This window comes from Salmo salar, chromosome 18, assembly GCF_965601325.2.
Source record: "Salmo salar chromosome 18, fSalSal1, whole genome shotgun sequence".
NCBI lineage: Eukaryota > Metazoa > Chordata > Actinopteri > Salmoniformes > Salmonidae > Salmo > Salmo salar.
This window is the reverse complement of record NC_138308.1, coordinates 91867267-91883793: the sequence shown is the minus strand read 5'-3', so window position 1 is coordinate 91883793 and position 16527 is coordinate 91867267. Positions and strand designations below refer to the sequence as shown.

Here is a 16527-nt window from a genome sequence, read left to right as displayed (position 1 = left end):
ACCACTGTTCAGGGTTGGGTAGTAACGGATTACATGTAACAGGGATTAGTTCATCCAAATTACCCAAAAAATAAAGTAACTAATCAACCCGGATTACTTAAAAAAAGAAGACGTGTAATCGGGTTTACAATTACATTCTTAAAAACAGCTGATTTATATTTTGGATTACTTGTCTTCATCTAATATCAATAGGCAGTGGTGACTCAATGTGCCTTTTAAAGGAAATTCTGCTACTTTGTGCCAGAACGGTACCTGTTCCAGAATGTTCCTACCCCATTTATCTGCCATGACCTTCAACCGTCCAATCAACAGATCGGGCAGCCAAGGTTCTCCCTTACTGCTTTTGGCTCCCAATGTGAAACTCCACTATAAACTCACTCAGACACACAAAATAACATTGTTTAATTAGGAACGTCTTCATTTCTTAATTCAAAATATAGTTATTTTTTTTATATAAAGAGAAAAGGGGAAAAATAACAAATATATTCTTAATTATTATTATTATTATATGTCATTTACCCACATGGTAGTTTCTCCAATGCAAATTTCCGTGTAGGGTTTACATTTATAGCTTAATAATAATATATAATTAATAATTGATTAATTAATTTTCTTTTACAATGTTTTATTTTTTTAACCTGCAGGGATATTTTCTTTTTCCATTTCAGGATTGTGCCCTGGGATCACATAACTCGTAACCGTATGATATCATCCAATGTCCGCTTCAACAGAGAAACACAACCCCTGTCTCCGACCAGGATACTTCTGCTTAACAAAAAGATCCCAGTCGGAGGTCACCCTGCTCCAACAGGGTGTTTTGCCCTAGAATTTCTCCTTTAATTAAAGATAAACCTGTTTCAACAGAGTTCCTAATTAAAGATATCCCTGTTTCAACAGAGTTCCTAATTAAAGATATCCCTGTTTCAACAGAGTTCCTAATTAAAGATATCCCTGTTTCAACAGAGTTCCTAATTAAAGACATCCCTGTTTCAACAGAGTTCCTAATTAAAGATATCCCTGTTTCAACAGAGTTCCTAATTAAAGATTCTGGAAATAACTGCTGCAGGAATGTTTATAACTAGGGGGAATCTTTTGCTCCAACAAAATACCTAATGTGCACAACCTGTTCCCAGAACAGGATATTCTATGATGTTTATAAGAAAAATCAGTCTCACCCTTAATTTATCTTGTTTGTTCGGAATGGCGTATCCACTCACTGACGGTCCCTGCCAGGCCCGAGGTGGGTCCCCTCTGCTCCGTTTTTATCAGAGTGTGGGGCTCCCTGCCATGTCGAACGCAGCCCCTGCGCGAAGTTAACCTCAGTCTCCCCGGGAACAATCAGCAAGCGGATTGAGTTAGGAAGGACACCTGTATCTGTGTAGTGACTGGGTGTATTGATACACCACCCAAAGTGTAATTAATAACTTTCACCATGCTCAAAGGGACTTTCATTGTCTGTTTAATTATTTGTATTTTTTTACCCATCTACCAATAGTTGCCCTTCTTTGCGAGGCATTGAAAAGAAAACCTTCCTGTTCTTTGTGGTCGAATGTGTGTTTGAAATTCACTGCTCGACTGAGGGACCTTACAGATAATTGTATGTGTGGGGTACAGAGATGAGGTAGTCATTCAAAAATCATGTTAAACACTATTATTGCACACAGACTGAGTCCATGCAACTTATTATGTAACTTGTTACGCACGTTTTTACTCCTGGTCTTACAGTATTTAGGTTGCCATAAAAAATATGTTGAATACTTATTGACTGAAGACATTTCAGTTTTTTTATTTAATTTATTACATTTTGAAAAACATAATTCCACTTTGACATTATGGGGTAGTGTGTGTAGGGAAAGAATTGAATCCATTTAAATTCAGGCTGTAACACAACTAAAGGTTAAAAAAAAAAGGTCATTGGGTGTGAATACTTTCTGAAGGCATTGTAGATTGAAAAAAATATATCATATAGCCTGACTCCGCAACAACATTTGGGGGCAACCAAATCATAGGCTTGTGCTACCAACTGAAAACGTGAGGAAGTAGCCTGTGTATGCTATCACACACAGAACATGTAAATTATATGATCTGTATTCTTTAACACTAGTCCCCAAATTGGAAATAGTCATGTTACTAAATGAAATAATTAGTTGCTTTTAATGCCTGGGTGTTAGAAGTGAAAGTAATTGGAATACATTACTCATTTTGAGTAAGCCAAAGGATTGTTACTGATTACTTTATTTTTCATACAACTGTAATCAACAACAGATTAAATTGTTAAAGTAATCCGCTCAACCCTGCCACTGTTTTCTCTACACACAGTCATCGTTTCCCCTTTACTACTGGTCTGTAGGCTGCCTTACGCAATAGAAACCCTCATCCAGCTGGTGGCGCTGTTGTGCGTTTCCGGGTTCAACACCCATTAGAAGCAGTTTAAAAGAATTATTTGACCAGAAGTAGGAAGTAGGATTGGAGAGGACTTTGATAGATTTTTACAGAAGAGTTTTAGGGCCAAGTGAAGAATTTTTTTTAAACTGCAAGGGGTGGTGGTACTTGGATTATTATATTTTGCATGCTAGTATATAAAAAAAAGGGGCAATATTTCAAGAATAAAGTTGAAATAAAATTGTGAATTAAAGTGTCAATATTTGGAGAATAAAGGGGCAATATTTGGAGAATAAAGGGGCAATATTTGGAGAATAAAGGGGCAATATTCGGAGAATAAAGGGGCAATATTCGGAGAATGAAGGGGCAATATTTTGAGAAAGGTTGCAAAATTGCAAGGAAATAAAAGAGCAGTTAAATGCATGTCTGCCTGGCTCCCTGTGGCTGGGCACGCCACCGTTGAAATGCCTGAGTTACATGACTTGGTGAAACTATACTTTAGAATTGGCTTTAGTAACAAGGAAATCCTTGCTCTTTTAGCACATAATAACCATAGTATTATAAATATTAGGACCTGGAAAATGTGCCACAGATTATTTTCAGGAGGAACCGTGGTTACATGCATAGGTAGAGACGGGCGCGTTGGGTTTGTATGCGTGCAGGCGTGTGTGTGTGTGTGTGCACTCACGCGTATCAATCTAATGATCTGTTCAGTTGTAAATAAAGAGTAAAAACTCACGGATGATTATTACAACTCAAACCAAGTTTATTCACCCACTGGGTCACACAAGTACTGGTATTTAACCCTTTCTCCTCTGCTGAATCTCCTCCTTACACATCTGATGCTAGACAGAACTTTAGTGATATCTGTTCTTCATCACTTCATCTGACCTCGGGCCCCAAATTTCTCACCCCTCCCCAACTCATGGCTGTCCTGTTGACTTGTACCAGACTGTGGCCCTTCTCCTTCCCACAGGATCCCTGATGTCTAACAATAACATATTCTGACAGAATGTAAACATTCTACATTCCCATCAGATCTAATAACTTGTAATTTCACACTCTTCTAACGGCCACGGTGCGTTATGAGCAGAATTTTATTTATTTATTGGCGCTGTCACTGAACACGAAGAGAACTGAGGTTGAGTCCCATATACACGTGGTATATTGTCTGATATACCAAGGCTGTCAGCCAATCAGCATTCAAGGCTTGAACCACCCGGTTTATGTTAGACCATATATTGACCAAAAAAATAAACTTTTTACTGTTTTAATTATGTTGGTAACCAGTTTATAATAGCAATAAGGCGCCCCGGGGTTTGTGGTATATGGCCAATATACCACGGCTAAGTGGTGTATCCAGGCACTCCTTGTTACGTCATGCATAAGAACAGCCCTTAGCCGTGGTATATTGGCCGTATACCACACCTCCTAGGGCCTTATTGCTTAATCAGAACAGTCAGAGCAAGTTAAATCAACATCCATTGATGGAAAATGATCTGGCGAGTTTAATAAGGGCGATTTATTCTTTCTCTTACCGCATTCAAATTCCTTTATTACGTTATGACATAGCTCCCAATAATTATTTTGAGGAAAACTGAATTTTACATTTAACGTCGTTACTACGATTTTCCTTATTATTTGGCAACCCTGCCCTGAACTATGTTACTTTCTGAGCGAATGGGAAAAAAGGGAGGGAATTAAAACGTTGGTTCGAATCTTTTGTATTTATAAAGTTATTTTGGGATGATAATTAAGCTGAGTGTTGAGGTTTCCAAAACCGTATAGCCATCAAAGATAAATTGTTTTTAGATAGACCGTTTTTTACTTAGACAAAATTCCCTCAGCTAAACAAAAATAAGATTCAATGTCTCCAATGAAATGCATTGAAGTCAGAAGGGCAAAGGTTTTTGTGACAGACAACTTTTTAAACATATATGGTGAATTTACATTAAACTCTAATTTAAAAAATGGTGATCACTGTTTCCCTAAACAGTTTATTCAGTAGCGCTACATACTAACCTATTCTACATAGTTGATTCTCCGGTGTCCTCCGCAGCAGTCTCCGTAGCCGATCATTCTCCTCCTGGTATTCTACTACCGTTTTCTCAACTGCACCGAAAATCTCCACAGCAGCCGCCGTTAAACGCAAATTTAATAAACACACGCAACAATTGTAGGCTTAGACGTTTTTCGTCGAATGAGAGTTGGGTAGTCTACTCTGTTCAGTCACTGGGTCTTTATTTACTCAACACAAGCCTTGTTTTGGTCAAGGAATTTTAGAAAACTTCTTGGTTCAAGTCAGTTGGTGACGAGCCCAGAAACGCAAAATAGCGCCACCAGCTGGATGGGAGTTTACTGTGCAAGGCAGCCTACAGACCAGTAGTGAAGGGTAACGATGACTACATGTTGACAAACATTGGTTATCATAACTATAGGATGATCTGAGATAATGATTTATTTTATGAGTATTTCTTACAAATTCTTGGACAAATGGAATTTATTTAATTTAATGTATCAATTACATCAGCCCGACCATTCTCTCATCACCTTAGAGACCATTATGTCAACACCTTAGAGACCATTATGTCATCACCTTAGAGACCATTATGTCATCACCTTAAAGACCATTCTCTCATCACCTTAGAGACCATTATGTCATCACCTTAGAGACCATTATGTCATCACCTTAGAGACCATTATGTCATCACCTTAAAGACCATTCTCTCATCACCTTAGAGACCATTCTCTCATCACCTTAGAGACCATTATGTCATCACCTTAGAGACCATTATGTCATCACCTTAAAGACCATTATGTCATCACCTTAAAGACCATTCTCTCATCACCTTAGAGACCATTATGTCATCACCTTAGAGACCATTCTCTCATCACCTTAGAGACCATTATGTCATCACCTTAGAGACCATTACGTCATCACCTTAAAGACCATTCTCTCATCACCTTAGAGACCATTACGTCATCACCTTAGAGACCATTATGTCATCACCTTAAAGACCATTCTCTCATCACCTTAGAGACCATTATGTCATCACCTTAAAGACCATTATGTCATCACCTTAGAGACCATTATGTCATCACCTTAGAGACCATTCTCTCATCACCTTAGAGACCATTCTCTCATCACCTTAGAGACCATTATGTCATCACCTTAGAGACCATTATGTCATCACCTTAGAGACCATTATGTCATCACCTTAGAGACCATTATGTCATCACCTTAAAGACCATTCTCTCATCACCTTAGAGACCATTATGTCATCACCTTAGAGACCATTATGTCATCACCTTAAAGACCATTATGTCATCACCTTAGAGACCATTCTCTCATCACCTTAGAGACCATTATGTCATCACCTTAGAGACCATTATGTCATCACCTTAAAGACCATTATGTCATCACCTTAGAGACCATTCTCTCATCACCTTAGAGACCATTCTCTCATCACCTTAGAGACCATTCTCTCATCACCTTAGAGACCATTACGTCATCACCTTAGAGACCATTATGTCATCACCTTGAGAGACCATTATGTCATCACCTTAGAGACCATTATGTCATCACCTTAGAGACCATTATGTCATCACCTTAAAGACCATTATGTCATCACCTTAGAGACCATTATGTCATCACCTTAGAGACCATTATGTCATCACCCTAAAGACCATTATGTCATCACCTTAGAGACCATTATGTCATCACCTTAGAGACCATTCTCTCATCACCTTAGAGACCATTATGTCATCACCTTAGAGACCATTATGTCATCACCTTAGAGACCATTATGTCATCACCTTAAAGACCATTATGTCATCACCTTAGAGACCATTATGTCATCACCTTAGAGACCATTATGTCATCACCTTAGAGACCATTATGTCATCACCTTAGAGACCATTATGTCATCACCTTAGAGACCATTCTCTCATCACCTTGAGAGACCATTATGTCATCACCTTAGAGACCATTATGTCATCACCTTAGAGACCATTATGTCATCACCTTAGAGACCATTATGTCATCACCTTAGAGACCATTATGTCATCACCTTAGAGACCATTCTCTCATCACCTTAGAGACCATTATGTCATCACCTTAAAGACCATTATGTCATCACCTTAGAGACCATTATGTCATCACCTTAGAGATCATTATGCCATCACCTTAGAGTCCATTCTCTCATCACCTTAGAGTCCATTCTCTCATCACCTTAGAGACCATTATGTCATCACCTTAGAGACCATTATGTCATCACCTTGAGAGACCATTATGTCATCACCTTGAGAGACCATTATGTCATCACCTTAGAGACCATTATGTCATCACCTTGAGAGACCATTATGTCATCACCTTGAGAGACCATTATGTCATCACCTTGAGAGACCATTATGTCATCACCTTGAGAGACCATTATGTCATCACCTTGAGAGACAGTCCAAATCCAACAACCAGATATTAGTTTCTAATGAAGGGAAAAATTAAACACACTTTGTACAGCAGACGTGTGAATTTCCTACAATACTCTGTACTGTTTGATCTAGGGATGCACGATATATCGGTGAGCATATCGGAATCGGCCAATATTAGCTAAAAATGCCAACATCGGCCCGATGTCTAGTTTAACGCTGATGTGTAAAACCGATGTCAAAGCTGACGTGCATACCTAATATAACGTAGGTAGCTGATACGACACCACGAAAAGCACAGCGCTACACAGAACAAAAGCAGAAGAATACTAAGCGCACACTTCCAACAACTAAACAAGTTCAAGTCCAGCAGTCATTTGAAAGAGTAAGAACATTTCCGCGAGATAACTCAAAGGGCGAAATCCATTAACGCCAAGATAATGGAATTCATTGCCCTTGACAATCAACCGTCCTCTGTCGTGGATGATGTCGTGGATGACGTTGGCTTTCGCCGACTGGTCGAGCACCGGAACACACTATTTTTCAGATGTTGCCCTACCGGAGTTACACAGTATAGTGAAACGTACATCTATGAGCGTCACTGCTTTTAGCTTCACGACTGACATTTGGACCAGCGATGTCAGCCCCATGAGCATGCTGAGTCTGACAGCACAGTGGGTCCACGAGGATTTCCTACTGAGGAAAGCCGTATTGCATGCTCAAGAATGTGCTGGTTCTCATACATGTTTGAAACTTGGAAACATGAACACTCCTAGCACCATTTGAACAACTGACTGGAGAAATAAGCTCATCAACTGCGTCTACAGCAGACGTGATACCCTCTGTCATGGCATTGAAACACCTACTCAACAAAACTGCCCACACAGACCGTGGGGTTAAAACTAACAAAAGTACTCTACTAGAGGCTGTGAACAAGCGATTCGGTAGCATTCTCTCTGAGCCTCTTTACTGTGTCGCCACCACGCTTGATACTAGGTACAAGGACCGCTACTTCGATGCAGACAAGAAACAGGGTTTACGTGAAATGTTACAGACACAGCTGGACAAGACGGAAACGGACACAGTAACATTGCGCACCGAGGAACAGAGGCCACGGACAGACAGATGGGCGGGCAGGCGGACGGACGGGCAGGCGGACGGACAGCTGAAACTACACTTCAGTAGTTTCATTCTCATAATCATGTATACATGATAATACATGTATGATGAAATTCTGGTTGAGAATGAAACTACTGAACAAATGAACGAAACAGCACAGCAAGTAAGTGAAAGAAATAGGTTTTGATGATGTTTTACTGGTAATGGGGACATACGTAAATGCCAACAAAATAACTTTTTGGTCAATGTGGTGTGTGTTTGTGTTTAACCTTTATTTAACTAGGCAAGTCAGTTAAGAACAAATTCTTATTCACAATGACGGCCTACCCCGGCCAAACCAGGATGATGCTGGGCTAATTGTGCACCGCTCCATGGGACTCCTAATCACGGCCGGATGTGATACAACCTGGATTCGAACCGGGGACTGTTGTGACGCCTCTTGCACAGAGATGCAGTGTCTTAGACCACTGAGTCCATGTGTGTGTGTGTGTGATAAATCTTTAACTGTACTAGAATGCTTAAAAGTCTGCAGAAAATGGTAATATCAGTTATCGGTATTGTTTCTTTTTGGCAAGGAAAATATTGGATATCGGTATCGGCCAAAATTGTCATACCGGTGCACCCCTAGTTTGATCATTACCTCATCATTCAAATCAAACTTTATTTACATACAATGTTTTACGACAGTAAATCCATCAGAGATCTATTTACCAGTTTATGCATGGTTAGGCTCTGCTTGACACCGACACTTCTCCCGTGTGAGTCCGTATATGTGCAATTAGGTGTTCCTTGCGAATGAAGCCTTTACCACAGTCACCACAGCTAAATGGTTTCTCTCCTGTGTGAGTCAGTATGTGTCTCCTTAAGTCCCCTTTCTGATTGAAGCTTTTACAGCAAAAATGACAGCTGAATGGTTTCTCTCCTCTGTGAATGCGTATATGTCTGGTTAAGTGCTCCTTGCGATTGAAGCGTTTACCACAGTCACCACAGCTAAACGGTTTCTCTCCTGTGTGAATCTTCATGTGCATGGACAGATTTCCTTTTTGTTTGAAGGTCTTGCCACAAAAGGGGCAGATGCAGGGTTCCCCCATTGGTGCGTTGGGATCAAATGGTGGTCTGATGTCAAGCCCTACTGGGTCGCTGCTAACGGCTGAACTGTGGCTGGAGGCATTGTTATGATTATATGGAAGGTCACAGGGAATGTCGAGACCCTTTAAGTGGGTCACAGTGCCAAAAGGTTTGAGATCCACTGGTTTAGAGTGACTCTCTCTGTTCTCCACAGTCTGGGTTTGAGGAAGAGTCAAGGACCAAAGTGGGTCCTCCAGATCACATTCACTTTTCACACAGGAAGGAGTAAATATGAACTCTATATCAGTCTCCACCCCTTGAAGCTGCTCTTCCTCCTGACTGGTCCCGAGTTCCTCCTCTTCGTCTATAATCAGTGTGGGCTCTGGGTCCTCCTGCCCCAGACTGGGGCTCCACTCCTGCTCACAGTGCTGCTGCTCAGGGGGAACCTCCTCTTCAGAGACGGAGAGCTGCAGGGAGTCTGGAGGGAAGGAGAGGAGGAGCAGAGGTTATCAGAAGTGCCTTCAGAAAGTATTCACACCCCGTCATTTTTTCCAAAATTTGTTGTGTTACAGCCGGAATTTAAAATGGATTATATTGAGATTTTACCCCATAATGTCAAAGTGGATGTTTTTAAACAAATTAATTAGAATTGAAAAGCTGAAATATCTTGAGTTGATAAGTATTCAACCCCTTTGTTATGGCAAAACTAAATAGGTTCAGGAGTAAAGATGAGCTTCACAAGTCACAAAAGTTGCATGGACTCCCTTTGTGCAGTAATAGTGTTTAACATGATTTTGAATGACTACCTCATCTCTGTACCCCACACATATAATTATCTGTAAGGTTCCTCAGTCGAGCAGTGAATTTCAAACACTGATTCAACCACAAAGACCAGGGAGGTTTTTCACTGCATCACAAAGAAGGGCAACTGTTGGTAGATGGGTAAAACATTTTAAAAAGCAGATATTGAATATTCCTTTCAGCGTGGTGAATTTATTAATTACACTTTGGATGGTGTATCAATACACCCAGTCACTACAAAGATACAGGCGTCCTTCCTAACTCAGTTGCCGGAGAGGAAGGAAACCACTTAGGGATTTAACCATGAGGCCAATGGTGACTTTAAAACAGTTACAGATTTGAATGGCTGTGATAGGAGAAAACTGAGGATGGATCAACAACACTGTAGCTACTCCACAATACTAACATAATTGACAGAGTGAAAAGAAGAAAGCCTGTACAGAATACAACATATTCAGAAACATGCGTCCTGTTAGCAATATGGCACTAAAGTAAATCAGCAAAAAATTAGGCATAGAAATGAACGTTATGTCCTGAATACAAAAACGTTATGTTTGGAGCAAATCCAACACAACACATCACTCTTCATATTTTCAAGCATGGTGGTGGCGGCATCATGTTATGGGTATGCTTGTCATCAGCAAGGACTAGGGAGTTTTTTTAGGATAAAAATAAAGGCTATAGAGCTAAGCACAAGCAAAATCCTAGAGGAAAACCTGGTTCAGTCTGCTTTCCAACAGACACTGGGAGACAAATGCACCTTTCAGCAGGACAATAACCTAAAACACTTGAAAATCTGTGGCAAGACTTGAAAATGGCTGTCTAGCAACAATCAAATTGATAGAGCTTGAATACTTTTAAAAAAGAATAATGTTCAAATATTGTACAATCCAGGTGTGCAAAGCTCTTAGAGACTTACCCAGAAAGCCTCTCAGCTGTAATCGCCTCCAAAGGTGGTCCTAACATGTATTGACTCGGGTGTGAATACTTACGTAAATGAGATCTGTTTTCATTTTCAAAAAAATTGCAAACATTTCTAAAAACATGTTTTCATTGTGTGTAGATGGGTGAAGGCACTGTATTTACCACATAATTAAATAGAACAGTTGAATCATACATTTAAACTATACATTTCTAAGAGCTATACAGCCTAGCAGATAGACCGGACCAGCTTCTAGACAAAGACCTTATGTCTTTAGACGTGCCTTAGTGCAGATAGCTAGGGCCAGCTTCTAGACAAAGACCTTATGTCTTCAGACGTGCCTTAGTGCAGATAGCTAGGGCCAGCTTCTAGACAAAGACCTTATGTCTTTAGACGTGCCTTAGTGCAGATAGCTAGGGCCAGCTTCTAGACAGAGACTGTATCTCGGTCTAGCAGTATAGCACTAGCCCACTGTGGGACGTATTTACCATCCTGTATCTGTGTGGCAACCCTTTTTCCATGTTGGAGGGTACCGTAATTTCCGGACTATAAGCCGCAACTTTTTTCCCACGCTTTGAACCTCGCGGCTTAAACAATGACGCGGCTAATATATGGATTTTTCCCGCTTTCAATTTTTTTTTGAAAGGAGATGACTTCAGTGGTTTCAGTGCACAGGAGGAGGAAGATAGTGACCAATGACTTTCTTGGTAGGCTACTGTTTACTGCTAATTTTTTATTTTTTGTTACAAGTCGTGTTTCGTTAAAGCCTATTTATTTTTGTTACAAGCCGTGTTTCGTTAAAGCCTGTGTAAAGTTCATTTGTTTCAATGTACCGGTAGGCACCTGCGGCTTATAGACATGTGCGGCTTATTTATGTTCAAAATAATATATATTTTTTAATTCAGTGGGTGCGGCTTATATTCAGGTGCGCTCAATAGTCCGGAAATTACGGTATATCTGTGGTTGATGGACGGTTCTGATAAGGAAAGTGTAGTTTTAATTGCCGAGTGGTGCCCAGGAAATAATTAATTATTAGATGCTAACCCCTCTCCCCTCCTCCAAACCAAAACCAAACATGGATGTTAATGTTTGCACTAGGGTTGCAAAGGGTTGGAAACTTTCCGGGAAATTTCCAGAAATTTTCCATGGGGAGTTATGCCTGGGAATTTAGGGAATTTGGCTTAAATTCATCAAAAAGTTATCTTATAACAGTGAACCATTTTTTGTGGGATACACAAGGCAAATCTAGATCTTGTGGCATATTTTGGTTAAACTATCCCCAATTCAATGGAATCGTAACCCTCTGCATGCACATTGCATTCTTCCATCACATGTGCAGCTGATTCTCAAGATCTTGCACACTAATGAGATGCTATTGAGCCCACACTACTACACTGTCTGAGCCAAGGACTACATGCTTTCTGGTAAGTTTTGATTACAATACTGGGTGGGGTGAATATATTTTAAATGACATACATTATTTTTTTGTTAACTAGTAAATAGTAGCCTACAGCAAAGTGTGTTTAAGTCATTTCTAACTTGTTAACAATTTCTACTAGTTAGCTTTTGCTACCATGTGGGTTTTAGCTTGCTTGAGCCTGCTAACTGAGGAGTATTAATTCACCTGTTTCCATACATGTTTCATTTTAAAACAATTATCTGTATTTATCTATACATGGAATTTGTTTTACTCCTTTTTTCCTAATCTTTACAGGAAAATGCCACGGGAACTATCTGATGTTTGGAGACATTTCACTGCAGCTAAAGTAGAAGGAAAAGCTGTGTACGTTTGCAAATACTGTGCCAAATCATATGTGAAGAATGCAACAACAAAGATGTAGAATCATCTGGCCAAGTGCATAAAGTTCCCTCAGCGCTCACAACAAGCAACCTCTGGCAGAAGTCCCTCTACTTCTATTTGAGGTGAAAATGATGAATCAGACACCTTATCGATAGCAACAGATCATGGTCCTCCATGAGCCATCGAGTCCAAAAAGTTTGTTGACACAATGGAGGAACGTAGTCAGATAAATGCTGATGAATTTCTTGCTCGAGCTGTGTATGCAACTGGTTCACTTCCGATGCTCACAGGCAATGTGTATTGGAATAGATTTCTGAATGTTCTTCACCCAGCATACACCCCTCCAACCAGACATGCTTTATCTACTCATTTGCTGGATGCAGAGTTCAGAGTTCAAGTGAAGGTCAAGCAAATCATAGAGAAGGTAGACTGTATTGCAATCATCTCTCATGGGTGGTTGAATGTTCGTGGGCAAGGAATAATTAACTACATCATCTCCACCCCGCAACCAGTATTCTACAAGAGCACAGACACAAGGGACAACAGACACACCGGTCTCTACATTGCAGGTGAGCTGAAGGCAGTCATCAATGACCTTGGACCACAGAAGGTATTTGCACTGGTGACAGACAATGCTGCGAACATAAAGGCTGCTTGGTCTAAAGTGGAGGAGTCCTACTCTCACATCAAACTCATTGGCTGTGCTGCTCAAGCATTGAAGAGAGCCAAGGAAATGGTTTGGTATGTTGGATGAGTGTGTTTGGGGCAATCCCCCACAGGGACTTGTTACCCCTTTATGGTTATGAATGTGTTTCTACCTGTCATTTAGACAATGACCAGTGTATGCTAACTTGCTAGCTAGCAACTTCACTAGCAGTAAATGCTAGCCAGATAGTTAGTTAGCATAAGCTGCTAGGAGTGCTAGCTAGCAACCTTACTACCAGATCGTCTGAGGTAAAATACATTAAAAAGATAATGTAACTTAATTGCAGTTGTAAATGTTTCCACTAGCTAGCTATGTTTTTAAGAGAGAGCTTTTCAATTGGCACCTCTCCCTGTTTTCAGTCACATGTGGGGACTGGATTAGGTGTGAGCAGTGCAGGAGGTGGGCTCATGAGTCGTGCTCCAATTTGACTGGGGATAGCTTTATTTGTGACCATTTAAATGTGATATTTCAGTTTCTTATTTTTTGTAAAGCACCACTAATTTGAGGGGGGGGCGGGGTGTGTAACTAAAAAAGTGTAAACTGTAACTGTAGCCATTTATTTCCCTTAATAGTTTATTCGCCTAAGCGTGACCTTCATCCGCATACTACCCCCACAAACATTGCTTTTTTTGGGGGGGGGGGGCAATTTTAAAAAAATAAATAAATATTATTTTTTGTGTGTCAGCAATTAGACATTGTTCTTAGGGGGTCTAGTTACACCCTAGTACCCTACCATGCTGCCTCGTTGACAACATGACAGAATAGGGCAGATTACTGTTCGAATTTGAGGTCACTCCTCCCTCCCCGCTTTCGCACGATGACGTGACAGGCCATAGCCCGGTGTACCCCGGGCCAGATTAATCGAACCCCCTCTATATTAGCCCACACAGCTACAAGGGTCCACTTTCATGCCAGGTGTAAGACCTCATATTGAAACTCATAGAGACCCCAACTGATGCAATCTTACAATGATCAACTTCGGTTTAGAGACAAGCTTCATGAAACCTCTAAACAAGGGCTGCTCAATTTACCCCACTCTGCCTTAGGTGGTAATATCGCTCTAGGAGCTGATCCGTGTTCAGTATTGTGAAACAATTAAATATTAAAGTAAGATTTGAATAGAGAAAGCTGATCTGAGAGCAAGGCTGACTTTCTTTCGATCCTATATGTAGTCCTATCGACACGCACTCGTGAATGTTCTCTCTGCTTGGTGTTTTTGGAAGGTTGTCACAAGTTACCACATCCACAAAGTCATAAACCCCGCCCATTTCTTCAATTTCTCTTCTTAAAACGTTATTTTAAACCTAACCTTAACCACAGTGCTAACCTTATGCCTAACCTTAAATGAAGACCAAAAATCCAATGTTGGTTTTCATGAATTTTTACGATATAGCCAATTTTGACTTTGTGGCTGTGGTAACTAGTAGAAACCTTATAGGAACGATGCATCTTAAAAACACTCGTAAGCTTAAATTCCATCGCTATTTCAAAACCGGGCCTACAACTATAGCTAGCTATCAGTAGATCTACATACTAACCTATTCTACATAGTTTTATCTCCGGTGTGATTCGATTCCGCAGCAGTCTCCGTAGCCGATCATTCTCCTCCTGGTATTCTACTACCGTTTTCTCAACTGCACCGAAAATCTCCACAGCAGCCGCCGTTAAACGATCATTTAAAAACAAACGCAACAACTGTAGTTTAGACATATTTCAGTCGAATGAGAGTTGGGTAGTCTGTTCAGTCAGTATGTCTTATTTTTACTCCACTAAATGATTGCCAAAACAAACTCGTTTCTAATCTTACTTCCGTGTTCTAGTCAAGGAATCTTACAAAATCGTTTATTCTAGTGGCTGGCGAGCCCAGAAAAACACAACAGCGCCGCCAGCTTGATGGGAGTTGAATACTGTGCAAAGCAGTTTACAGACCAGTAGTAAAGGAAAACGACACAGTAGCGGTGCGTGGCTAAAATCACATGGGAAGCCAATCCAGGGGAGAAAAAAGCCATATTACAACCTATGTGTGGTGATAATTTAGTTGTTTGCTCTATAACCTTTTAGTTCATACACCTTGCGACCGTGATATACAGGTCTAAATAAAGGCCAAGACAATAAGAAGACACAGTGGAAGAATAAATTCAACCACACCTGTGTTTCATTTAAAAAAAACGAAGAGCAACCTCTGTCTGGTGAAGTCCTCAAAGAATATTGCATGTTACAAACAGTTACCTGACCTTCAGCATGGTCAAGCAAGTTCATGTTTGCGACATTTTCGGACCACTAAACAACTATTGATTTAGAACTACACAGCATTACTGCAAGTTGCAAAGAAAACAGGAACTGCCTGCACTATTCCAGCACCATTTCAACTACACTTACAGTGACAACTAAAATAAAACAAAAACGATTTAGTCCAATCAACATAAGCTAAATATGATGTGGCTGTCCATGATATTGATTTCTGTGTGTGTGTGTGTGTGTGTGTGCAAGTAGAAAAAACATGTTGACTCGCCCTACTTGCAGAGAAACGCCAATATCATCCTCCTCTTTCATGTTGCCTAATGCTCTAACACTGTCATGCAGTACACACTTTTAGGTTTTGTTGTCTTAGGCTACCTTAGTAAAATGCTAGCCTAACTTCCTTTCATGGGCAACAATGCACCAGGCCAGCTAGTTAACATTAGCACAATACATCTAGCTACATGTTGAACTTCCATCCTCTCAGCCCAGGGGCACAATGTATATATTTATGGTTGGATCAGAATCGCCGTTATAATCATTGGCCAGAACAAATAATTAAAGTTAAACAACAAGTCCAAATCCCTACCTCCTTCAATGGCTAATTTAGGAAAGGAACAAATTTAGCTTGCCAATAGAGGACAACAACACAAGGAGATGCAACAATTCAAGTTTTTTTCAGTCATTAATGACATTTGGCTTGTGATGCGATTGGTCTGAAGCCAAATCCAAACTGGCTTGCCTAAACACTTTTTTTGGTGCGCCAGGACCATTCAGAGCTGAGCTCACTCAGTTTAGCTCATCGCTGATTAGCTATTATTTTTCAGAAGGGAGGCCAAAAGCTTGCTGGCTTCCCTTGCATTCATTGCTACTGGCGGCAACGATGTCATACTCTTTCTGACCAGACAGCATCAGATAGATACGCTTCACATACTGAGAAAGAGGGGCGCTGTTTTGTTCGCTCGGATGCTTTCTCCAGTGAGACACATTAAGCTGCTTGCAAATCGAAGGAAATGTATTAAACACAGAGAGACGAAAGAAAAACAATATTTTGTATGTATT

General features: G+C 40.4%; 1 protein-coding gene across 1 annotated transcript; it reads right to left on the bottom strand.

Annotated features, from left to right (window-relative positions):
* Positions 1-8179: 8179 nt before the first annotated feature.
* Positions 8180-15041, bottom strand: LOC106578068 (uncharacterized). The gene is made up of 2 exons (XM_014156646.3): positions 14766-15041; positions 8180-9475 (listed from the first exon to the last, which is right to left on the bottom strand). Exons 1-2 carry the CDS (start codon positions 14935-14937, stop codon positions 8655-8657), a joined length of 993 nt encoding a protein of 330 aa, XP_014012121.3. The 5' UTR covers positions 14938-15041; the 3' UTR covers positions 8180-8654.
* Positions 15042-16527: the final 1486 nt, after the last annotated feature.